The sequence below is a fragment of the Antedon bifida genome, chromosome 8, assembly GCF_963402885.1.
Source record: "Antedon bifida chromosome 8, ecAntBifi1.1, whole genome shotgun sequence".
NCBI classification, from domain to species: Eukaryota; Metazoa; Echinodermata; class Crinoidea; order Comatulida; family Antedonidae; genus Antedon; species Antedon bifida.
Genome location: NC_136233.1, coordinates 5,153,940 through 5,180,079, shown reverse-complemented (window position 1 = coordinate 5,180,079; position 26,140 = coordinate 5,153,940). Strand labels below are relative to the sequence as shown.

At 33.8% G+C, this 26,140-nt stretch overlaps 4 protein-coding genes across 7 annotated transcripts in view; 1 reads left to right on the top strand and 3 right to left on the bottom strand.

Annotated features, from left to right (window-relative positions):
- The window catches only part of LOC144850804 (1-phosphatidylinositol 4,5-bisphosphate phosphodiesterase gamma-1-like), a 48,177-nt gene extending 43,783 nt beyond the window's left edge, over positions 1 to 4,394 (top strand). For both annotated transcript variants that reach the window (XM_078708252.1, XM_078708253.1), the window contains exons 31-32: positions 46 to 215; positions 700 to 4,394. In XM_078708252.1, coding sequence (XP_078564378.1) covers positions 46 to 215; positions 700 to 754 — 225 coding nt within the window. In that variant the 3' untranslated portion in view covers positions 755 to 4,394. The remainder of the gene's footprint in view (positions 1 to 45; positions 216 to 699) is intronic.
- A 9,340-nt stretch (positions 4,395 to 13,734) lies between these two features.
- The window catches only part of LOC144850866 (transmembrane protein 70, mitochondrial-like), a 164,376-nt gene continuing 151,970 nt past the window's right edge, over positions 13,735 to 26,140 (bottom strand). Inside the window, exons 1-3 of one of the 3 annotated variants that reach the window (XM_078708356.1) lie at positions 17,937 to 18,217; positions 14,940 to 15,074; positions 13,735 to 14,352 (exon numbers count right to left, since the gene is read on the bottom strand). In XM_078708356.1, the coding sequence (XP_078564482.1) occupies positions 13,783 to 14,352; positions 14,940 to 15,026 (657 nt within the window). In that variant the 5' untranslated portion in view covers positions 15,027 to 15,074; positions 17,937 to 18,217 and the 3' untranslated portion in view covers positions 13,735 to 13,782. Of the gene's footprint in view, positions 14,353 to 14,939; positions 15,075 to 16,867; positions 17,001 to 17,936; positions 18,218 to 26,140 lie in introns of those variants that run through there. The other 2 variants (XM_078708354.1, XM_078708357.1) reach the window with 2 other exon arrangements.
- Positions 20,102 to 21,187, bottom strand: LOC144850504 (uncharacterized). Its single transcript, XM_078707787.1, has 2 exons — positions 21,106 to 21,187; positions 20,102 to 20,988 (listed from the first exon to the last, which is right to left on the bottom strand). The coding sequence occupies exons 1-2, from the start codon at positions 21,119 to 21,121 to the stop codon at positions 20,102 to 20,104; spliced, it is 903 nt and encodes a 300-aa protein (XP_078563913.1). The 5' UTR covers positions 21,122 to 21,187.
- Positions 22,259 to 24,369, bottom strand: LOC144850865 (uncharacterized). Its single transcript, XM_078708353.1, has 4 exons — positions 24,239 to 24,369; positions 23,601 to 23,723; positions 23,093 to 23,197; positions 22,259 to 22,717 (listed from the first exon to the last, which is right to left on the bottom strand). The coding sequence occupies exons 1-4, from the start codon at positions 24,335 to 24,337 to the stop codon at positions 22,382 to 22,384; spliced, it is 663 nt and encodes a 220-aa protein (XP_078564479.1). The 5' UTR covers positions 24,338 to 24,369; the 3' UTR covers positions 22,259 to 22,381.

Genomic DNA, 26,140 nt, shown 5'->3' with positions numbered 1-26,140 from the left:
TCAACCAAAATGATTCGATGTGTAATATTAATTTTGTTTTAATAGGCGAGTGATGAATCTGCTATTTATGATTCAATATCTGTTCTTCGAGAAAGAACGCAAATATTGGAAAAAAATGTGAGTGAGCTCAAAGCAGAAGATGTTCAGTATAATATGCGTTGTATGGAATTGGAACGGTGCCAGGAGAAACTGTTTGAATTACAAGAGATGAGAAGGTTTGGTATAGTTGATTGTTTCACTTAGGTCAAATGAACGTGCTTGTTAAACAATATAAATAGTAATTTTTTATGTGCTTTAAAGATGAATAATGTGAAGACATTTCTGTTTAGGAATTTGTTGTTACCAAGTAAAAGATTTGAACTCGTCACTTGGGATGAGTTAGGTTATCCATGCTAAAGCTGCATGCATGTACACACATTGATTATGCCATCCTATTATATGATCTACGTTTTTTAGTGCTGAATTCTGTCTATTTTGTGTCATATAGTATATACAGTATTTACACTGTATATACTACATACAGTGTAGCATAGGTGAAATTACACGATAAGATCCATTTTTAATTCCAGAAGAATTTTGTCTGACCAAGAACATTCTTCTTAATGTTGCACTTTGATGGGTTCTGCAATCTTTGTACTTTATTGGTTTGCTACTCTATTTATTTTTTAATTTGTTAATTTCTTTTTTTTTTATTGACAGAAAGCAACAACTTAGGAAGACTCCAAGCAATAAACAAGCATCTTGGTTGAGATAAATATTATGCAGATATAGGTGTAGTATCCCTAAAGAGCATCTTCATCCCTCTAACAACTTCACTTCCCTAGATCACAGTAATTTATGGATGTTCATGTATTCTATTGCCTAAACGTTTATGATGGCTAAGTAATGTTGGTTGAATAAAATAATAAATCAAGCAATTGACATGGAACAATACCGCAGTGTTTAACAGATAGAAGATACATACAGTAGAAGATAAATGAAGATTTTATTCTGCTTTTGTGACAAACATTACAAACATATAATGCAAGAGGATAACTTGAAAATTGTGGACGTTATTTTGCCAACAAACACACAAAGCAAGTAATATACTTGACATTTAGCCGAGTAAAAACGTTTTTTTTATTGAATACAGATGACAAAATAATGTTTGATTGCCTTATTTGACAATATTTAATGACCAAGCAGTTAAGATGAAAGGAACAGTAATTCATAGCTACTAATTCAATGGTATGAGTTCATTAGTGTTTGAGTTAATGCGTCTGGTGATAGAACAATGCATTGATATGGTGGATAGAAAAACGGTGTGACCCTGGAGAAGTGCGGTAAACAAAAGTTTAATCAAATCCACAATGGCTCCGACCTTTATGAAATTGAGCTATGGTATATTAATACTGAAAAGAGACCTAAATTCAGATACTTTTTGTTTCATTTAATCTCAACATCTTTGAAAAATGGAATTTGTGATATTTTAGGTGAGACAGTGATTGTGTCAATATTTGTGCAGTGTTGTGTGAATGATATTACTCAGGCTTTATAAACTAATGTATTTGGTTTGCAATGACGGTGACATCCTTAAATGACAATAGTAAACTTGTAGTATAAATTATTGTACAGAGTAACAAGTTATGATTGAGACATACTGTACATTTTTTGAATGATATTCATGATTTTCCCCAGATCTTGTATTCTTCTACAGTAGGCCCTATATAAGAAGAACCAACATTATAGTATTGAGCCACATAATACAGCAAATTATTTTTGAGATAGATTAACCTCAAGTGCCAGATTCATAATCACCCTGAAGCCAGCAGGCCTGATCTCTGGCATTTATTTTCGGACTATAATTAATACTACCTGTAAATCTAATTAATTAAACATAGGAAGCCACACGTCACTGTGGTAAATATTGAGTGCAAGAATAAAATATTGTTGTCCACACCACACTGGACTACGCATGCCATATTGAAAGCATAGATATCTATACTATAATATCTCTATGTTGAAAGTAAACAATTAAAGCAGCATACAAGCAGATAACAATTACGCTAATTGATTTTAACAAATGTCGCATTCACATTTTCTTGTAGAATGTGTACCAAATATTTTGACTTATTTATTTTTTTATATTCCTAGTACTTTTCCGGTTAAAAAAAGATATTATGGTACTGATTACATACTGAATATTGTAAGATAGTTAATACTAAAAAGAAACAAATTATTAATTGAATAGTTGGAAGACATAGATATACTATAGAATGTTGTTGTTTTGATATATTAACCTTCAGAATTTTGTTTCACAATATTTGTGTACAAGTGAAATATAAATATTGTATATATTTATATGTTATAAAAAAGCATATCAGACATATTTTTTGAATACTTGAGAATGCAATAGAAGAATAAGCAGTGGTTGTTTTATTAAATTGTTTTTTATTTTATACACATCCAAAAGTATGTAAAGTGTATCAATCCAAAAATAATCCAAACAAAACTTCATCTATTAAAAAAGATTGTTGTGAAGGAAATGCTTTTTAGTTTTATTGAAATTTAACGTCTGCCGTTGCTAGTATCACTGTATCAATAATATAAGAAGCATAATTTTATTTTTGCAGTGAAGTTTTTCTAAGTTGAATATTTAGAAAAGGTATCATATTATAAAATTTACATAAATGGTTTATTAAAACTATTTTATTTTGTTTCTCAAATTCTTTGCAATAATTGTTATAAACCACAGAGGCAATTTATCAGGAAATCAACCTATTAAGGCTTGGTTGTGACTGGGACGTAATGCAAGGACGTAAGCACAACGCAAGCAAATTGACCAATGAAAAGTGACCTATTAAACCATCACTTGTGATTGGTCAAATTAGTTGCATTGTATTTACATCTTTGCGTTGCGTTCTAGTGGGAACCAATAGAATGAATTAATCACCTAATCAAGTAAACAGAGTACCACCATACAGATACATTATTATAAGCCCACCACCTAATATTGACGTAACATTTATTTATCCGGTAAAATGTTCAATGTGTTTATAGACAGATCATGTATGGTATATTTTATTCATTGCTTATTAATAGTGTTTATTACGTGTTTATTCATAATGTGAAATGAGCTAAAAAAAAAATAGACTGGCTAATTATAATTTAATAATTTAGTTGTTGTTAAATGTTGGATTAATCTTTATTTTTCATGTTATGATGTATGTGGATATAGATAGACATTAGTAAAATACCCAATTAGTGTTGAATGTCATCTTGTAGAATAATAATATATGAGTTCTCAACAGGTAGTCTGTGAGAAAATCTGACCAGCAAGTGCAAAAAGAGATAAATAAGAAGTATGTTTAAAATGAGTTTATTGTCCTTAAAACAACTAAGGCCTGGACCCCACCCCACTAATTTATGGGGAAACTGCACCTGGACTGTGATGCTATGCTTTATCTGGCCTGCAATATAATTTATAAATAACAACAGGCCCACACTAGAAAACTTGATCAATGACTTGATAGATTGGCAATAATTCCTTGTTGCACAAATGTTTATTTGTAAATGACAATTTAATATTTTCCATCCAGATCTGGATATCTCTTAATAGAATCCCTATTATAGTACAACTTTCGGGTCCCAGTGAAGTTGGGATGGCCATTATAGTGTTAAAGCATACATTGTTCCACAGGGTCTGAATAGTGTCCCAAAAGAGGATACTGTGCGATGTAATCTGTTTTACCCCTATTACATGTTTCATATCATTATTTTAAGAGAGTGTAAACCTATGCAATCATGATTCATTATTTTTTATAAATATAGTTGTTGATTTGATGTTTACTATTAGGATGTGTGTGTGGTTTAAAATACTTGAACAATTTATTTTAATGAAAGAACTCATTAATTCAATTTTATTTACATTTTATAAGCTTATCATTTTCATATGAACGTTTGGATTGTGTAGCAGACCTGAAACAATATTGAATTAAACAAACAATGGGGGTGGGGTTATCAAATGTTGCCTTATATAAACATATACTATGGTCATGTATGACAATTCATTGAATGGTATAATACTATTAGTATATTTTTACATAAATACTGTATTTTTATTGACAACTAACAAATTAGTAACAAATTCAGATTCATGTAAAATATTTTACATGGTGTCTGCATTGTTCAGATATTTAGAATTTAATTGATTTTTAAATTAATCGTACTTTTAAATTTGAAGAAAAAGAATAAACCACCAAACTCTGTAATGCACTGGATGTTTTAATGTGCCTAAATTTGTAACATTCACTTTACCTTGTACGTCGCAGTGGAATTTGACAGATAACGTGAAAGTTGCTGTATATAACATTGTACACAACAGTCGTAGTTGAATTGTGAACAATACATATCAAAATGAATAAACAATGATTTTTACTTTTTTTTGTTTTATCCATATTGTTGTTAGTAGTACAATACAAGTCGATATGGTCGTCATGGCAATTATGAGTAACCAGCAGCCAACTTTTTTTTGTTAAGTGAGGCACGATGACATGTATCATCTTTTGGGTTTTAGGCCGACGGTTCAGATCAATGGAGTTTGATGTTTAAACATAGTAATATGTAAATAGATAGTCACCTTTTTAGCTTAAAAATGTATTTCCTGAACAAAAATTGTTGAATAAGCCATTAGGTTCTGTCTACACTACCAAACATTATGGCACAAAAAAATGTGATGCGACATCGTCGTGCCCATGGCCAAATCACATTTTGTTGTCACATAAATGTGATAGTATAGTAAAGAACTTTATGTACCCGATAAAACCATAATTTAAACAGGCGTTGTAGTTTTTTTTAATAAGCCAAATCATTATTTTATATTTGCAAAAAGTGAATAACTTTATTGAAACTACAAAATGGCCTATTCAAAGTTTTGTTTAATTTCGTTGTGACCTCGAAAACGTAACGTAGTAACGTAATATTTTGTGGGAATCTCTATTTCGAGGTCTCTGTTTCCGTAACATAATGTATTTTTTAAATCTAAGATTTCAAGCATTCGTCTGGACATTCAGAAACAACTCTGCTGTAAATATGAATAGGCCTACTCATTCGCAAGATGGAGTTATAGTACACTTTCGGTAGACGAATCCCCGGAACCGGTACCATGTAAGGCCTCGATCTGGACCGGGACCTGAAATAATAATTACTGTATAATGATTCCCTGCTAATTTTACATATTTGCCAACAAAGCAATACATAATTATGAGGCTTGATTGTTAATATATACCGGTAAGGGTTCTAAGGTCATTGGTATAACGATCATACCATAATTCCTTCATGATCGTACAATAGGGAATTTAGATTTTCACCTCGACCATGTCGACTGATACCCCATGACGTTATGATAATGATAATAATTATTATTAATCTATAGACCATCACTTTCAAATAAAATTGCGAAATGTTTGCGTTTCCAGTGACAAGTTACCGAAAATTATCGCTATTTTGTTGAGAGATGACATCACCGTAGATGTGAGACGGGAGTGACGAGAGCGGGGTATTTGCGAGCAAGTTTTTTTTAGATGCCATGTCTTACCCTTTTCCCCCAAAATGTCCTACTTTGTTGTACGTCAATTGTTTACCAGATTAGAATAACGATTTAAATTACTTAAGCGTGGTTCCCACTAGCGACGCAACGCAAGGACGTAACGCAACGCAATGAATTGACCAATCACAAGCGATGGCTTATTCGCTTGTTATTGCTAAAGCTTGGTTCCCACTAGCGACGCAACGCAGGAACGTAACGCAACGCAAGTGAATTGACCAATCACAAGCGATGGCTTATTCGCTTGTGATTGCTAACTGTCTATAACTTCGCTTGTCATTGGTTAAAGCGCTTGCGTTGCGTTTACGTCCTTGCGTTACGTTCTAGTGGGAACCAAGCTTAAGAAAGCACAGCTTCCAGTGTGGCTTCGTCTCTGGGCCCAACCCGCTACTGACTTGAAAGACAAGACCCTAAATTTAAAAGTAGTGTATGTTGCAACAACAAAAAAGAATAAACCACCAAACTCCATAATGCACTGGATGTTTTAATGTGCCTCATTTTGTAACATTCACTTTACAGATTTTTCTGAAAAAAAATTAATAATACAGGAATTTAAAATTAAAATTAGCTAATTTCTGTTCCTTAATTTTAAACTAACTTAAATAGCGAATCTTCATTCCTAATTATCTTTCCCATTTTTCTTCAATGTTAGGCTTATACATATCTGATATCAATTTCTCATAATATCTTTACATTTAATCTTATTCAACTAAAAATCTGATGCCTTAACATCTGCTAACTTTGATGAGTAAAAATGTTTAGACGGTTCCGAAAATAAGAATTGGGGACGTGAAACTAAGAATTGTTTTTACTTGGCCTAAATATTTTCATTCGTCTGCATCCAAGTTAGTAGCCACTTAGTAGCCAAAAAAAAACAACAACGATAGTCTAGTTTAAAGATATGTAATGAAAAATAGTTAATTAAAGAAATGCTAAAATGTATCTTATCTTTAAAATATTTAATTTTAAACAGTTTTTAAAATCATGAATTAGGCCTACCTCATTATGAATCACATTTTTTATACACTCTTCAGAAACATTTTAATTCATTGTGAACTAGTAATTATTGATTTTTATTAACGTAACATTACTAATTATTAAAAAATGTCCATGTTTTTCTTCTAGTGTATGTAAGTAAGCTACTGCAGGTTCTGTCATGTTGATGAATTATCACACATCCATTAATTATTAGTGTTTCTTTTAAATACTTGATTATCGTCTTTCCTTTTGCAAATCTTGATAAGTATGGTTGATTTCTTTGTCGGTGTCTCGAATATAAGTCATATACGCCTGCACACAAATATAGTTGAATTGATTGCATAAATGATTGAATAAGGTTCTAAATCTCTTGGGGGAAACGATCGTGATATGGTAAAAAGATAAAATGATGATGATGGCATGATTTTGACGACGACGATGATACAATTATATCAAAGATGATCATGTTGATTTTTATAATGACGAAGCACGAATAATAAAGCTTTTATTATTTTCCTTACCCCTGATTCGTTGTCGTTTTTCAACGTTGGTACCTTTAAAATAAAACATTGATAATAAATACATTAGAAATTAATACATCCCCCTTGTAAAGTGCATATTATTTCATTTCAATAACATTTGAAAACAGCATATAACGTTAATATTCAAACATAACATATTATTCAATCCGTCGAACTTTTCACCGTTACATTTCGATTTATTATAGCTTTTTGCTTATTTGTTTTTCAATTGAGATTCCGTCGATAATTGCTTTTTTTCAGTAAGCATTTGTTTAAATTGCTTTACCTGTGCATTTGACTTCCTTATTTTGCTCATACAGAAAGCATAACATATAATAATTCCAATGAGTAGGCCTACACCGACAAACATCATTCCAATAATTGCGCCTAATGGACACCCGCAATTGCATCCGCAGTCATTATCATTCCATTCTCTTCTTGTTGGAACTGTACTTGAAACTGAACAACATAATGTATCAACAATTACTATAATTTATATTATTATGAATAATTCAGAACCAATTTAAGTTTTTATTTTTTTGTCTCAAAAGTTCAACCTAAAAACAACATTTGTATTTTTCTCGACACAATTACAATTTACAGAAAAAAATCAAATGTAATTAAATATTCAAAATTATTTTCAATTCGCTATTGTTTCAACCAAAATAATTTAGTTTTCAAACAAATTTACTATCAATTAATCAACCATGGACCCATGGTCCATGAATCAACTAAACATTATTTTTGAAATGTCACTATCATTGTTTAGGCCTACATTCATTTAACACATAAACCCAGAACTTAGACAATAAGAAATACAATACATGCAGACAATATGTGTGTTGCTTACTGGATATTGAAGTTGTCATAAATGCTGAAAAAAAAAACACTATTGTTAAAACACGTAATGAGTTGAAATTTAACATTTAAACTTTCACAAGTCTGTGCCGTAACAATCCTCATCAACATACATAAATACAATCAAGATGTAATTTTCTGTGATGATATGTGTTGATTGTAATATTTACATTGTAAAACCACCCAAACAGTGCACTCAAATACATTATCAAGTAGTAGAGAACAAAATTCTCCATAGCTCAAGAACAAATTAAAAGTGTCTACATTATTATAAATATATAAAGAAAACAAAAAAATATAAACCGACGCCACATAGTCACGTAGTTAGTACAATAACTTCATCCATCTACCATGAAGATTGGATGATGGAAGAGCAAAATCATAAATGCATTTCGTGACCATATTAATTCAAATGTTATATAGCCAACAATTTCGAACTGATTTCGCATAAGAAGAGTATAACGAATATCTTTGCTTTTATATTTAATTAACTAATTATCGATCTGATGATACTGAATACATTGGAATTAGAAACTTTAGAAACTGGCTAATAAGTAAAACAGCAAATAGAAGAGAGCATTTTAAAAGTGAAACGCTATATTATTATCTAGTTAAATAAAATATATGCAGTGAGACCTATATTGTTAATATAAGTAGTTGTCCCCAGAAATATTTCGAAGGCTTTTTTTTGTGGATATGATTGAGTGATCTTAATGTATCAATCAATCAATCAAAGAGATATTAAATAATATCTCTATGATGTAATGTAACTGATTTACCAGGCCTATGTCTTAGTGTTGTCTAGACCCATGGACACATTAATAAAAAGGATATGCATTATTCTGAGAACAAACGTTCATGTCTTTTGTCTAGACACAGACAGTTTACGGTCAATTCAGTAAGAACAATAAATACATTTCTCAAATTTTCTTCGTCTTATCTACTATCGCCATAGAATGGAACTATAATTAATTAGACTAGGTCTATGGTAATAGTATCTGAAAATTTGTGAATTTTACTTACAACCCACTGTGAGTTTGATAGCATTACTACATTTCCCTTCAGTTCCACTGTAAGCAGCATTCTCCGCTTTACATTGATACACTCCTTCGTCTACCTCACCAATATTATTAATTTGCAACAATGTATCAGACTGTGGATACTTTTCTTTATCAGAAACATTAAGTATGACATAATCTTTCATCCACGTGGTGGTAATCGTTTCTGGAACACCAATGGGTTCAGGACATGTAAATATTGCCGTTTCATTTATCTTAACAGAGGAGTCTGTTATAGTCAGAACAGGATATTCAAGGTCTGTAATATAGCAAATAGGTAATAAACATTAAAGAATTCAATTATTGGTTGTATTGAAAATTGAAATAGGCCTAATTCGTAATTCATAGTTATAATAGTAGTTCTGATGATAAAAAATTAATTAGACATTACACAGGATTTTATCACAGTACTCACACTGGACTGTAAGTGAACAAACATCACTGGCTGTCATTCCATATGTGGAGACTTTGCACAGATAGTTCCCTGTATCATTTACTTCAAGAGTGGTTAATATCAGATCAGTATTAGACAGCTTGTATCGACCATTTGTTGGTTGTCCAGCATTTACAAGTAGGTTTTCATTTGTTGCAGCATCTTTAAACCATCCGAGAAAATTCAATGAATTTCCATCGAATGTTATTGTACACGTCATTGTTGCGACATCACCAATTTTACCTGCACCACCAACACTTACCGATAGCGTTTGTGCACTTGTAAACGCACCTGGAAGAATATACCAGGCTTATAAACTAATTGTTGATTTCAATTAAAAATTAAGTCATCAAAAACAATGTAACCATGCATTTATTGGGTGAGAACTGCCAAATTAAACAAAAAATACTCCACAGATGTCCAGAATATTTAGCTCAACAGTGTGTTAGATGGGCTATACGTTGATGAAACTAATTCTTTTTTTCATGGATAACTTTTTTTATTTCTTCATATTTCAAAATTACAAAACAAAACATTACCAATTCTACATTTATGAATCTTTTCATATTATCCTGAATACTTCCCCTTTCAATCACATTATCAAAAGAATGACTATATTATCAGATCTAATAAAAACAAAGTAAATAATGAATAAACAATTCGTCTTCCCGTTTCAAGTATTATAGGTCTAAAATAGTCTGCTGTATATAAATGGGAATTTTGAAGAAATAAGATTAAATATATAATACACCTTAACATATAGTTGACATGTCTTTTAAGAATGTATTTCTAATATTCACCCTTGATTAAAAGGAATTTTCAAATTATTTTTTATTAATTCTTGAATCGATTTCATGGCTAGATTGCCCCTGTATCAACCACAACAAATTAACAACCAACGTAAAGTTAACCACTAACGTAACAAAACTCAAACACTAATGCAACAACAGCTTAATTTCTAAAAATGTCGAGATATTTTGGATTTTTTGGTGAAATAAGTTTGGTAAGTTGGAAATCTTTGAACAGTCTTAATCCTGTGTGTGTTTGTCAATACTATATTTTTTCTTCTGTTAGACAAATGGTAGGCTACTAAATCTTTCACATGAACGCTGAACTTTCAATTTTCAACATCCTTAAACATTTTTTCTTGTCGATTTTTGTCTGTGATTCGGTCTGTCCATCCATTAATTCTTTCTTTTATTGTTAGACATAGGGTAACATTTTCGAGTTAGTTGGATTTAGCATGGTTTTTTTTTTTTTTTAATGTCTTAATGTCCGTGCCTTCGTCAATTCTCAAACTGTAGGACATATAACGTCTTTACTTTCCACATGAAAATTGGATTTATGTCGTCAACTTTATTGATATTGAACCTAGTTTCGTGTCTATGATTATCTGTCCGTCCATCCTTCTGTGTTTTTTTTATTTTCTTATTTTTAACATTGGGTAATTAATATAAAATGTGGGAGCAAATTGTAATGCAAAAGATAGGACATCAAATTAAGCTCACCATTTTTAGGCCCGAGCCTAACCCTATTTCAAAATCCTGGATCCGCCACTGATTGAATATGCATACATTGATAGAAAATCATAATAAAAGCTTACACTTTTATGCCAACAATGTGGACATCACGTTAATGAAGAGTATTGTTAGACAGACATATAATATTATGGAAATAGAACGGCTTTCACCACAAAAATGTATCTACAACCTTTATACGGAAAATTGTGTGCTATGTCTTACGGTTACAATGTTGATGGCCGAACGGGTACTCAGACAGACAGATAGATTCAAAATAGGCTTATAAGAGTTAAATTTACATTTCAAGTATAAAATTAATTAGTTGTTGTTTTATATTTTATTCATTGGACTTGATGACCCCATGATGGAGTCGAAACGTCGTTCTTTTTTAAGCGTTATTTTTATATTATGTATTTACAATAAACGTACCTCATTCGTAAAATTAATACCCTTGCGTCTAAAGATACAGTAGGCCTATCCACTATAATTTTTATTATGTTACTAGAATATTTGAATTAAACTAGATAGGCCCATTAGAATTGTGAACTATTAGGCTTACTTACTTAAGTGTGAAAGAAAGAACAAGCAGACGATGTACATCTTTTTTGCAGCGAAATGCTCTTGATAGATGGTAAATGGATTGACGACTATGATGGATTTATAAGCTTTTCATCTAGTTCATCTATCAAAAGTACAGTTTAAAATGAACGAATTATACACGTGAATGTTTTATAATTTTAAAGATTTGCCGGGGTTAAAGTCCGACAGGTAAAAGTATCATTACTGATGACGTGCAACATAAAGTGATGATTTTATCATTTTACCATGGTTGATCGGCACGTGGAAAGTCATTGTGACAGTGCGCGAATTTTCCGTACGAGGAATTGATTGATTGACTTTCATTTGAATTCTCATAACTTGCAATACAAAGTTATACATAAACAATAAAACAAACAAAGTTATTGTTTCTGCCTCAAAATAAAACATTTATTGTACTAGTACTTTCGACCATAGGTCATCATCAGGTACTGATAGAATATTGGTAAAAGACGAATACATTATAGAAAAAGGGTACACTAGAAAACAAAAGAGTCATAAACAACATATTATAGACATCATAGGCCTAAACATATCCAAGACAAATTAAAGAAAATGAAATTTGTAATAAAAACAATTTAAACGTCTTTAAAAATAGATAAAACACATTAAAATGACTGATTAAAATGTCAAATTCAGTAAGACATTATATTTGATCCAACATGCCATTTAAAAGTACATTTTGAGGTATTAATTTTATTTTCATTTGGCAGTTCCTTCCACTTTAAAATTTAATTTTAAGGAATGTCTTTGAAACCTGGCCATCCCTGTTTCTACTTGGCCACAAAACTACCTTCTAGTTAGTTAGCCCTATATGTTCTATATCCTTACATAATTCGCAGCGTTCCATTTTTTTTTATGTATGTCGACAGGATATACATGCTGCCTGCCAGTGATCTAAACAATAGGTATGCGGTTGTCTGGCGGTGTCCTTTGTACGAATCGTTCGTGCCCCAGCTAACCGTATGAGTACGATACACGCGTCAATATCATGTTACATCCAGGGACCAAAAATTCGCCGTATTTATTTTTCAGGTGAAAATCGGCAATTCATTTGCAACTCTTAGACGTTTACAGACACGTATCGCTCGACGTACGCTCATGCAGGGAAGAAGGTTATTCGAGTTTACGTTTTTCAATTTACGAATAACCTTTTGTACTATGGGGCACGTATTTGAGGATTTTCAGATATGAGGGTGAGGTATTGGGCATGTCAGGGATGAGGTTCGCAGTAAAGAGGGGGTCGCCCAAACCATACAAAAACCCTGGCTACGGGCCTGAGCAGAGCAAATAATATTTGTTTGTGTTTTTATCGAGAGTTTGCTTGTCGACACATTGTAGACGAGCAACATTAACCTTTCCTAAAAGAGAGTCTCGCTAAAGTGTCACCTATAAAAAAAAAGTCTAGTTCAAGATGTAACGTTGATTGTTGACATTGTCCCATACCCACGATAGTGAAACCAGTATCGAGAACCATGTTTATCTTTTTAGTATAGGACAGTTGCAGGTACCTGGGACGGGATATTTCGGATAAGTTTTTTTACCATGCCAATTACAGCTACCCCCCGGCCTTTTCTGTTTTTTTTTTACACCGTTGAAGTGTTTAAAAGTAGTCGTTCCTCAGTTTGATAAATGAGAGAGGCTGGGCGAGGTTTCTTTGTCTTCACTAAAAATATATTCGATATCATAATGTCGAGATGTATTAATTTGCATCTTGTTTATTTTGACACGATTTGTACTCGGTTCCTGGAACTTGTTAATGCTTTTTAAAGTTCAAGCCAATTTGTGTAAATACTAGCATGTGTTTTCCCAATGTCAGCTGCATAGATACAAAGGTACCCGATACAAATTCATGGCATTTTTCAAATAAATTACAAAATAATTCTGGGGATTGAAATACCTTAATCAATGATCTATGCCTGAAACACTATGGTAAAATGTTTACAATTAATATTCATTGTGTGCCGCTTTTGCTATAGATGAACTTTCATCATCCATCCAAATATGTTTTTTTAAAGGGAAAACCAGCACTATGTAGATTATTTTGCATGATTTCCACATGAAGAATAATTTGTTTTTATAAAAGTATTAATAATACATACTTTAAAAAAAAACCAACAAATTATAAAATGTATGTTGTAATGCCAGCTTTTGTAACAAAACAAAATAAACAAACAGCTTTAGCTTAATAGTAATAAGTGATTTTATTTTTTCAAAATGCACTCTATTAATATCAGAATTTATCATAACCCATTAGATGATTAAAATCATTCGGAAGAACAAACCTATAAGGCTGATAAAACATAGGATAGTCTTTAGCATGAAGTGTGGTAAGGTTGAAAAATATTTTTTTTTTACTAGGTACCACATCATTGCTATGAAAGTGAATTTTCTTTTCAAGCAAAAACGGTGTGAAAACGTGAGCAACATAAGTATCTTTGGAAGAGTTGTGGTACAGCTTCAATACAACTCTCTTAGTAAATATGCGACTTGTTGTAGGTATCACTAATGTGGAAATTGTAATTCCAGCTACATTTGCAAATGTCTCAAAATTAAATGAAGTATGTTCAAGAGTACCGAGTATAATGTCTGGTGCAAGATACAATCCTAAACATGCAGTACCATAAAAGAAAACGTTAGATAATCTCAGGAAAAGCCCTGATCTGAATTTATAGATTAAACGATCAACATTTTCCTTTTTAACAAGCCTGTCTTTAAAATATTCGCTTGTAGGATCACTCCATCTGTCCTTCAAGGCAGCACATGTAGCAATTGTTTTATGTGTTGAATTCAAATTGGAAATCTGAAAAAGAACAACAAAATACCAAAGAATTAGAAGAAAGGAACCATTTAACATGAAGCAAGACAAAATGTTATTAGGTGTCGATCGCAGTGATTTGAATACATAGAACTGCATTAGGTGTACTGTAGTTGCATCTGATATGTCTAACATTTTCAGTGAAAAAAAAATGAATGTGTATAATTGCAGAAGTATAGTTGACTGGGCTGAGGGGCATGGCAAAAATATAGCCCAAGGTGATCTGCAGACTATACTATATCCCTAGATGAAGTCGAGGGATATAGCATGTCTCCAGATCACCAAGGGCTAGATTTTTTACCATGCCCCGATGAAAGCCCAGTAAATATTTGTTTTATATACCATACCAATTTGGCTAAGCTGAAGCGAACGCAAACATGGACTTGGTTGGAGTAGGCCTAGTTAGTGCCACAGTTTCGCAAGAAAGGCCTGCATTTGATAGTTCAACATACAGTATGTAGTATTCAAGAATTTGAATATAGAAATTACAGAATGCGTCGTGCATCTGGATGTCTGTTTTATGTAAAATTGTTTCTACCAAAATACTATTAAATCATAATTAATGATCTCACCAGTTTGGCTGCTTGAAAACTTGAGTAGCAACATTTGGTAGATCTTGAAATACTACATAATGTATTTAAACTGGAAGCTAAAGTCATCTTTATTGGTATAATAACATTAATTCCCTTCTTGCTTGTCTAAAATCTCTAGAAGAGAAATTATTTTTTATTGGAGGATTAACACATTTTCATTGCACAAGACAATTACTAAAAAAATAATAACTGTATACTTCCCTTGCAATTTTATTGCTTTTATAAAACACCTGATTGTGGTCATACTAATCTACTCCTGGTATCACCTGATTGTGGTCATACTAATCTACTCCTGGTATCACTCGGGAGGGTTTTTATGATAAAAAAAATGATATCAAGTATATGTTTTACTGACATGCTCTTAAATATTAGAACATTTATTTAAACTTATATATATATTTCTAAACAAGTTTAAATCATTAAAATATTGTTAAACTGTTCATTCTAAAACGTTTCAATAGTCAGCTTCTTCACCACAAAACATCGATTACTATCTATGTATGATTCAAAACAATTTTTAACATCTTGTCCACCGCTTAAAATCCACCGAAAAAAACACAATGTATAAGCATCGCAGAAAAACAGTGGTGACAAACGCCTATGCTTACACACTGTTCTGTATTTTTTTTAATGGATTTTAAGCGGTGAACAAAAATGTCTAACATTTCATCATCATACACTACAGGTAGGCCAATCTTTTAACCAAATTTTACAGTTTTCTCATACCACCCTTTTTGAATTAACTTTGCTATGTAAATGTTTTTTTTTTACTCATCTCACAGACATCGTCCGTAGCACAAAAATCATCTATTGACCCAAAAACCAAATTTGAAGAAAATAAGGTATAAAATGTCATTTTTTTGGGTGATTTGACATGGAATGACCCCTCTAAGTAATCGCTCGAGATACGCACCTTTGACCCTACTACTAGGCCTACCTACTACTACACTATGGGGAACAGACAATCGGGACCACGGACGATCGGGCCCATTGTAAGACTGTCATGTTTTTTAAATCGATTGGGTTTTATTGCGTCGCGCCATTTTGTATTTGGCGCGCTAAATACATTTTCGTGATTATTATACATTTCGTGATCGTTTTTATAGTTATGCCTACTGCCTTAACAAACATTACATTAGTCCTAAATAAACATTCATCCCTATATTATACAGTACGCAACAAATATTGACCAGAACCAATTACAACCACAAAAGCGTATCAGGATGCTCTAGACCGAATACAGATGTTGATTTTTATCGGAACCAAAATAAAACAAGATCGATTTTACTAGGGCCTACCTATAATTATATCGAACACAAGAATATCGGGCCCTGTGCTAAGACAATCGGGCCCAGCGAATGAGACATCGGGCCCAACACTGAAGACGATCAGGACAACATTTTCTGTGCCCGATCGTGACGGTCCCGATCGTCTGATAACCCTATAGACATAGCCTATACTAGTATAGGCCTACTATCCCTAGCTAGGCCCTACCTACTATCTAGGCCTACTAATACTATCTAGTAAGAGTAGGCCTAGGCCTAGTAGTAGTAGTAGTAGTAGGCCTAGCTAGGCTAGTTAGGCCTAGCTACTACTACGCCTAGTACTACAGTACTAGTAGTACATCCCTATACTCTACTACGTACTAGGCCTAGTTAGAGGTCTAGCCTATGAGGCCAATTTTTTATGGGATACAGGTCAACCCGTACCCCCATGCCAACGGCAACTCGTACCCACATTTTGGCTTACTCGTGCCCACAAGTTGGCTCACTCGTACCCATCATGGGCTGGCCCGTACCCATGTTTAATGCTATTTAATTATATTTATATTACAATTAAACCCAGTTTTATTACACGTTTAGGTACCAATCATAATGATCGATACTATAATGGCAAAAACTACTGACCTAAAAAGTATAATTTTTATATTTCAGACTCGTACAGCTTTTGTGGGTATACACTATACTCTGTACTTGCCAAGTTAATAATTGAGGGCACTGTTTTACATGTGGAAGCAGAGCCATATATATATATATATCTGTGTCGTGTGGAAGATGTCAGTGACTGCTTATTCTATTCCTGTGTGATGAAGTTCAAGACAATTAAATTTAATAAGTAGGCCCATACCTACTGTATTGATTGCTGCATTCTATATTTTTTAGTAAGTTATTAATCTATTATTAAAGTTTAATTGCCTTAAACAAACGTGTATATGATCATTTCACTGAATTATTTAATAAAAATAAATCGAAAAAGATCGTAGTCATTGTTGCGGTCTATATAATTTGACAACTATAGGCCTAAAAGTGCGTGTTTTTTTTTTATAAAAGGGAAATCCTCGGTCAGCAAAAACACGTAGCTGTTATAGAGGAAACGTCTGCCAAAATGTTTAGTTGCCTTAAACAAACGTGTATGATCATTTCACTGAATTTTTAAATAAACATTTATGGAAAACGATCATATCATTACTGCGTCGTCTATATTTGACACCCTAATACCCTATTTTATAAAAGAGGAATCCCGGTCAGCAAAAACACGTAGCACGAAATCTACACGCAATTTCCCATAGACTCCATAGCCCTCCTGCAGGATTTTTGCTTAAAACAGGGAGTTCTTAATTCAGTTTTATATATAACCAATAAACCTACATAACGTTTTTATTGAATCTAAAAATTGATAAATATAAAAATGATACGTTGTTGGTACTTTACCTGGGCTTAATTGAATTGTAATACTATAGGCCTACTAACAGTAAAATGAATTTGTCTTAATTAAATGTTTTCTGCGTAGGCCTAAATAAAAGACACAAACGTACGTTCTCTATAAAAATATTACATTTAAATGAATGTTAACAAATAAATATGCCTAAATAAACGATGTTTACAATCAATGGTCATTTTTATTGGCACACATTTCTCTGAGACCTGTAAAATAATTAAAAAAATAAATTTACATATTCACACGGCAAAAGCATACCTCTAGTATCGCGCACATCGCTAAGTAAGCCAGCAAATGGGTACAAGAAAGCCATACCATACCATTCCTCAGTGCAGGTCATGAAGGTTTGTACAAATATCTACTAACATTCCTCAAATTCTTATCTATTTTTTTCTATGCCCGTAAAGTTATATATTTATACAACTTAATTATTTATACAATTTTATCCATTTCTAATTGTTAATAGGCGCTTGGCAGTCTGTTCGGAATGTCTTTCCGGGTGTAGAAATAAAAGGGTGTGCCTTTCATTGGTCACAGGCTGTTTGGCGCCATGGTGTGCCTTTCATTGGTCACAGGCTGTTTGGCGCCATGGTGTGCCTTTCATTGGTCACAGGCTGTTTGGCGCCATGTTCAGCAAGTTGGTCTTGCAACAACTTATCGAGAAAACAAAGCTACCTATGTACATAAAACAATTAATGAACCTGCCATTCCTACCGGCAACGCATATACCAATGGCATTCTATGCATTGAAAGCCAGAGCCTGTCAGCGCCTGGAGTGTGTTCAGGATGACAATCCGCACCAATAATGATGTTGAAGGTATGTTTAGCAAACATGGACAGTTCGTTTTGACAGGTTTTGTCGAATTTTTTATAAAAAATAAAAATACGTAAATAAACATTGTGACTGTAATTGTAAAAGTAAAAGGTCTGTTTTGACAAACTGCTGGTTTGGTAGCAACTACAGTAACAGTAAAACCCTCTTTTTTTAGCCCTGGAAGGTGTCTTATACCACGCTTCTTTTACTATCGACCAATCACTTTAAATGCAATTATTTTAAATGGCAAGTTAAAACTTGTTTCCAGGATGGCATAACAGGTTGAACTTGAAATGTATATCCTCATTCCACAATTGAGGCGCGAGTAAACTAGTATAGTTGAAGTAGGGGTCGCTGCTGAGGACATGCACCGCCAGGTGAAACCTCATTACTTGCAGCTGCAACACCACATCCAATCTCTCTGGCTCCTGTATGAAAAAGCCACAACTACAACTAGTGACTTTTTAAAATCTGTTGGCAAAATCTATGTAAATAGAAAATCATAAGACAAAATATTATCATACATACTGTAACATTCAATTACTTCATCTTCATGATGCCTACAAACAAGTACAGCTGTAATTGTTTTATAAAGGGTAAACTGATAACTCTGCTGCATTGGAAAAGACTATATTTATCTTCATTTCCCTACTTCTGTAATATTTGGGCGAATTTCCGTAATAATTACGGACGTTCCGAACTTTGAAATACAGTGTTTAATTGCTTCTTTCTGTAAATTTCGATGGTGGTTGTACAGTTTATAGTGGATAAATGAAAATGAATTTAGGAAATTGTGGTTTTACTGACTTATTCAGCATTTATTTCAAAATAATAAAATTTAACGTTTTGCTCAATATATTAATAGCAGCAGCTTCACATTTTTGTTCTAAATTTTTTTAATTATTAATTGATAATAATTAATTTCTATTCATTGATTTTAATTGCTAGAATTTATTAAATTACCGGAAGTACCTACCAAACAATGTTATCCTATTGTTTTTCGCTTGTGTTTTACCGGCGGAAAAAACAGGCGTGATACGATCTGTTTGCTACTGTGTAGCCCGATATAGAGTATCATTTCTATTTATCGTGAATTTTACGTGCGAGCGTACCATTTCCGGCCATCAAGGGGTGTCATTTAACAAATTTGTGGCGCAAATACTCAGTGTCTACGGCCCTCTGAGGAATCTTGGGCAACCCCCTTAAAATAGTTATGCGACCGCCTCTGCAGTGAGTTTAAGGGTGGGGAGTTACAAATAATTGGTATACCATGTTCATGTACCAGAACCTCGATCCCCGCATAGTATTGTTTTCAGAAACAAGACATTGCGAGGGCCGAGGTTCTTTGGACTCGCTGGCTACAAAATTACAGTAGACTGTTGTGTCGAAATAGGTGTTTGTTTACGTTGAGGAAAAAGTGTGTTTTTTTGTATGATGTTACATACCATGCTATTAGAGTTTTTTTTAAACAGAAATGTTAAGCTTTTGATTTTTGAATTATTTCCAGCTTCTTGTGTGTGAAAAATAATACTTAAAACTCGTTTTGCTATGAAATCTTGTTTAATTCACATTTTGAAATACAAATATCATGAAAGTTTTAAAAAAACCACTATTGGTTGTCTGCTGCAGCATCCGGGATAGTTCTGCTGTTTCGCCGTCGATGCTTGCGTGCCCATCGCCAGATCCGTCGAAGCCACGGCACACGAATTCGCCAACGGTGGCGGCGAGGTTGGGCAGTAGTACCTTCCTGTTGATTACTGCCTACTGTTGCGTTATCAACATCAATGGCTGGCGTCGTGGTCTCGTCACGACGTGCCATTACATCTCCTTGGTGTCGGTTCGTTGCTCCATCACCAGCACTATGATCCATTACTCTATTCCTATCTTCGCTCTCAACTAACTGTCGTTTAGTCAGTAACGCCTGTGACTCATCATTTGAGCGAGAATGTCCAACTTCTTGAACATCGGCTACACTATTAGCACGATTAAATTTACGTTGCCTGATTTCAACTATGTATTCGCATCGCTGTGCAAATTCTTCCTCTGCTTCGCGTTTCATTTCCATTCTCATTTCTTTTCTCAGAAAATATCTCTTTCTAAAACCGTCATCTAGGAAAATCTGTAAATTCTTCGCATTTTCATCACGTTTTCTTGATTTCAAACTCATTTCGTATGCGTGTGCACATATCCGACGTCTGTTTTCATAATATTGTATTTTTTCATCTGTCGTTCCTCCGGGGAAAGCACCAGCCGGTGGTTCTTGTAAATTTTTAACTCGTCTATCGGCTAAGTCGACGTAATCGGACATCAGATCAGTAAACCGTTGAATCTCAGAACGGGCACTTGCTAGCAAGTTTCTGATTGTTCCAGCATCAGAATCATTTGTTGAATTTACTGGAACTTGTTTAGGTCTTCTAAACGATGGCGGTAATTCGAGAGAGCGCTCTCGGTTGTTCGGTTCATGTCTACGACGGGTCCCAGACTTATGCACAGGACCTTAATAACAAAAGAAATGAAAATGAATTGTTGTACAGTATAGGCCTAAATCAATTTAATATTCAATGCAATTACAGTATTATATAATAAAAATACTACATAAGTAAATTATCTTACCATTTGGCATATCCATTTATTAATTCTCTTAGATTTCTAGTTAGTAATAGCAGATGTGGTCAGTATAAAACGATCTTCTTCGTTTTAGCTGTTCAATTGAATGTTTATTATTGCCGTTTCCATAGTACAATTTGACCCGCATTCACTACTAAAACGCGCGCGTACCAACACAAATCGGCAAATGATGAGCGCGCGTATCACAGTGCAATGTGCAATTCGGAAATGGTTCAAATGGAGCGAACCCAAAATGCGCAGACAGAAATTGGGGAAACACCGATGGAATACGTCTAGCTGAAGTTGCAAAGCTTCTTTAATAACGATTAGGAAGCCATGGGCTGCATGCGTAGCGAGAAATTAAGGATTCTGATTAACAACGGTGCCGTCTGGACATTTAGTTTCACTCGAGATGACCCATTTACCCTCCTACCACTTCTGATTGGTTTGCCATACATATAAGAGACAGCGAGTGTTGTTATTGAAGGATCAGATATTGTTTGTCTTTATGACAGCAATGGCAACATTCGAGAAGCTGCAAGATCCTCTAAGATCACACCTGATTACAATGAACGATACTCCCCGGTCTTTGAAACATCTCTCCCTGTTGTTTATTCGCGACTATTTTAGCCGAAATGACTTATCAAAGTTAAGTTCGCTTCCACTACCAAAGCAAATCATTCGCTATCTTATGTACGAATAATGCCTAGTGTGAGACAATACAAAAGAGACAGAGGGAATAAATTGCTTAATTTAGAATGAACAGAGTGTCTGTTAAATTTGAAAGGACCCCCTTTCCCGGTTTATTTTTGCCGGTTGCATTCAGCAACAACTGTTGTTTTTGTTTCTTGATATTTTCGCAATAATGTTAACATAAATCTATCCTATTAGGCTAATTTAATGTGAATAGCTTACATTATCAACTTCGATAAAACAATGTTTTCATACATTAATGCACTGTAAAAAGTAGTGTTAATGTTTAAACGCTAAAATTAACACGTTTCGGATAACACTTAATAAACACGTTTAAGTGTTAATGTAAAAATTATTAACACGTTTAAGTGTTAAAGATCCAAATTATTAACACGTTCAGGCGTTAAAAGAATTAACACATATACACGTTTATGAGTGGATAACACTTTATTAATGCTAAAACATGTTTATATACAGAATGGTGTTAAAAAGTAAACAGCATGGTGTTAAAGTAAAATAGAATCTGTAATAAACACAAAATTGAAAAAAGCAATCATTTTTGTCACTGTTTCAGATCTTGTAAATGCGATCATTGCTTTGCATTTTTTACTTTGGTAGAGAATGTTTGGAACAGTGTGCCCTTGAAAAAGGGATAAGGCTGTTCCAGTATCTGTTGTTGTAGGAAGCCTAGCAATTGACCATAAATGGCAGGGTAATTCAAATGGAAAATGTAGTACGCTCCCAGCAGCTGAATCAATGCATCTTTAGCGTTCACACTCTGACAGTTTATAAACTGCCCTTCACCAACAATAAATATCATCTTTGTACTGCCGTCCATACACACAATGCGTAGGGCAAGAGGACTTTTGTCTTTCACGTGAAGCTTCTTAGCCAGAACATCATCTGATACGTCTATTTCCTCTACCTGAAATATTAGGAAATGTATATTGTTTTCATTTTCAGTTATTTTATTTGGTTCCCACTACTACTCCTGGGTGGGGAGAAGCAATTGCAGATAAAGTGCCTTGCCCAAGGACACAAACAAGTGGTACTAACTCGGGTTCAAACTCCCGACCTCTCGATTAGAAGCCCAAATCCTTACCGTTGTGCCACATGCTTTCATAACCACATCGTTATACAGTGTATCTATGAACAAGTTTCTGATAAAAGTATATTTATCTGTCTGTTGCCTCTAAATAAAATGACTTTCTGATTTCAAAGGTGTAATTTAATTTCTAAAATATTAACCTTCAAATGAAAATCAAAGTATACATAATCAATATGTTAACTAATCACCTACTTCCAACATTGTCATGACGGTCTTGGATCTGGTACCTTTCCCTTTGACAACGGCAACCTTCTTCTCCAGGATGTCTAGTAGTCTAATCGAATCATCCTCAGCTCCCTCAAAATAAAATAAAGTAATACAAATTAAGCACCAATTAAAAGAAGAGATTACCAGTTATCAATCCAAGATTTGTTCAACCTAAGTCTCGCGTAGCTCGATGAACCTCGTAGGACGATTCAGGTAATGCTCCTAGCAGCTCTGAACTCGTTTACTACGAGTTCAAAGCTGCTGTGAGTAGTTACAAGTTCTTCCCATGTTGACCGAATCAGCCAACAAGTTTTGCTGTGTTACAAGCTCCTCATAACGCATAGACTGAAAAAAGAGAGCTGTCCATAGCTAATCTCCTTAAAATGAATAATTATCCTCACACTAAAGAAATCCACCCATCACAACCTAACTGAGGATTTAAATAGCAATGGGCAATTAGATTACATAAACAATAAACATCACTCTACAATACCTCTTCTGAAATGTTAGCAAGCTGTCGTACTATCTTGAACAGGTTGTTTGTTCTTTTTTCTATCATTTCTCTTGCCTCTGATGGGTTTGATAGGTTAATGATTGAGCAAAACTCATCCATAATCTAAAAAAATAGCAAAAATCATAAAACAATGATGGAATGCACAATATTTTGTTGCATAGTTGCACATACTTAAATTAATATTGTTCTGTTGACTCCGGTTAGTAAATAAATGCAATCATTTTAATCAATCAAGATTAAAAAGGCCAGTGTTAGGTTTAATATTAAATAGATTTGAATCCCTGTTTATAGATATTCAGGGGGCATGCACTCATGGGATTCATTAAAGGGACATCATTATTGTATTACCTGTTTGCAAAAAAACTACCCCTGGATATCCCACAAATAGTTGTGTCCCAGAGGAGCGGTTCAATTAATTTACCATAGCTACACACAATACATCTGCCTATGTAAATGTAAATTAACCAGCTCGACAGGTAGATACCTACAGTGCATTGATGTACACATTTAAGAACTTGTGTAATTCTTACAATCAAGCTGATTATGCCCATTTAAATAATTTTGTAAATATTATTACGGTAATATAAAAATATAAATCAAGTATTCAATTTACTCACATAAGAGCCATCTTTAAAAACTGGAAAGGTTTTTACAACATCACTAACTGGCATTCCTTTTCCAATGATCTCTCTTCTATTGGCACGTGTATCAGCCATTAATATTCTAAGTTTTGGTTTAGATCTTGTGCTATTCCATTCCATTGTCAACTCTTTCACTCTTTCTTCAAATTCCTCTTGAAGTAGAATATTTCCACTTTCAAGATCAGTGCTAAAGCAAAGACACATATAAAGCTTTAAAATAAAATACAAGTAAACTTTTATAGTCTGTAATATAGTAAATCTTCTTTGGATGTTTGTTTTTTTTCTTTAGCTTTCATGGTTTAGTATCAGTGTTTAATCAAACAAATGGCCATAATAAATAGCCCTCTTTGCACCATATATTGTAATACTGTAGGTAGGTAAGCATAATAATAAGTAGGTAGGCCTAGGCTAGGCCTAAAATGAAGTAGGCCCTACTAAAAATAAAGAGGGCCTAGGCCTAGTAGTAGCCTAGTGTAGGCCTACTATACGCCTAGCTAGGCCGGCTAGGCCTAGTACTAGAGAGAGAGTAGTAGCTAGCTATGCCTAGACTATGTACTAGGGCCTAGGCCTACTATAGTATAGTTATAGTTTATACTAAATATTATAGGCCTAGTGCCTATTCTATAGCCTATATAGGCCTAGGCTAGGGCCTAGAGTAGTAGGCCTATATAGGCCTAGGCTAGCCTAGTATATGTAGGCCTAGCCTAGATTTTCTGAACACTAGCCTAGTACCTATACTAGGCCTAGGCCCAGTTCTAATACCCGACTATTCAACTGCGACCGGACCATAAACTTGGTGAGATCGAGGACATGCGCAAAAAGGCGCGCGCGGCGGCCGGCGGTTTGTAAGAAAGTAGGCGAACGCACTGGTCCATCAGGCCTATCCTAATCTATTTATTTACAGTTAAATAATAGGAGATCCTAGATAGGCCATAATGACAAATATCCTTCACTTCTAACTACGACCAAAACATGATACAACTATCAGTAGTTCAAAATACAGATAACAATTACCTATACGATGAAAGAAGATTGATATGATTGTGATCTTCTCCGATTATCTCTCGCTCGCCAAGGGAAAATAATGGCGCCTGAATCTCTAGAGCAGCCGGCCTCTCGCTCGATTCGCGCGCCGCGTGATCATGTGACTTATCTGCAAGCGCTATGCGTTAAACAGTGAGAAACTTCAACGAGTACTTTAAACGTCATGCGTTAATAAATATTTTCACGGAGTAAAACAGGAAAAAAATCTTAGATATTCGTAGCTCTGAAATTCATATTCATAGGTTTACCAATGTTTTTAAATCACAAAAATTAATAAGGCCTATCATAGCATAGGCCTATGTATTATTTCCCATGTAAAACTTTATTTTGAAATACAATGATCGTTATAAACACCATGGTGTTAAAAGTTAACGGCACTGATAACACACCGAGTGTTAATAATATGTTATTTTAACACCTACCGTTGATAATTAAACATCACAACGTGTTAAAATACGGCGCCAGTTTTTACAGTGTGTACAAAAGTGCAATCAACAAGTTCCTTGCTATAATTGATAGTTTATATAGTAAAGGGGTATCACGTTCGTTTTAGTGAGTTTAAGAATGGGGAGTTGGGTCGAATAAATAATTAGTATACCATGTGCATGTACCAGAACCTCGATCCCCGCATAGTATTGTTTTCAGAAACAAGACATTGCGAGGTCCGAGGTTTTTGGAGTCGCTGGCTACAAAATTACAGTAGACTGTTGTGTCGAAATAGGTGTTTGTTTACGTTGAGGAAAAAATGTGTTTTTTTTTGTATGGGGGGTATGATGTTACATATCATGCTATTAGAGTTTTTTTTAAACAGAAATGTTAAGCTTTTGATTTTTG

What these genes read in the sequence shown, in the direction of transcription:
- LOC144850865 (XM_078708353.1), bottom strand. Translation starts at nt 24,337, where the DNA reads ATGGCTGATACACGTGCCAATAGAAGAGAGATCATTGGAAAAGGAATG. An exon ending in TTTTTAAAGATGGCTCTTAT is followed by an intron (nt 23,724 to 24,238) that starts GTGAGTAAATTG and finishes CTATTTTTTTAG; the next exon opens with ATTATGGATGAGTTTTGCTC. An exon ending in TTGCTAACATTTCAGAAGAG is followed by an intron (nt 23,198 to 23,600) that starts GTATTGTAGAGT and finishes TTTTATTTTGAG; the next exon opens with GGAGCTGAGGATGATTCGAT.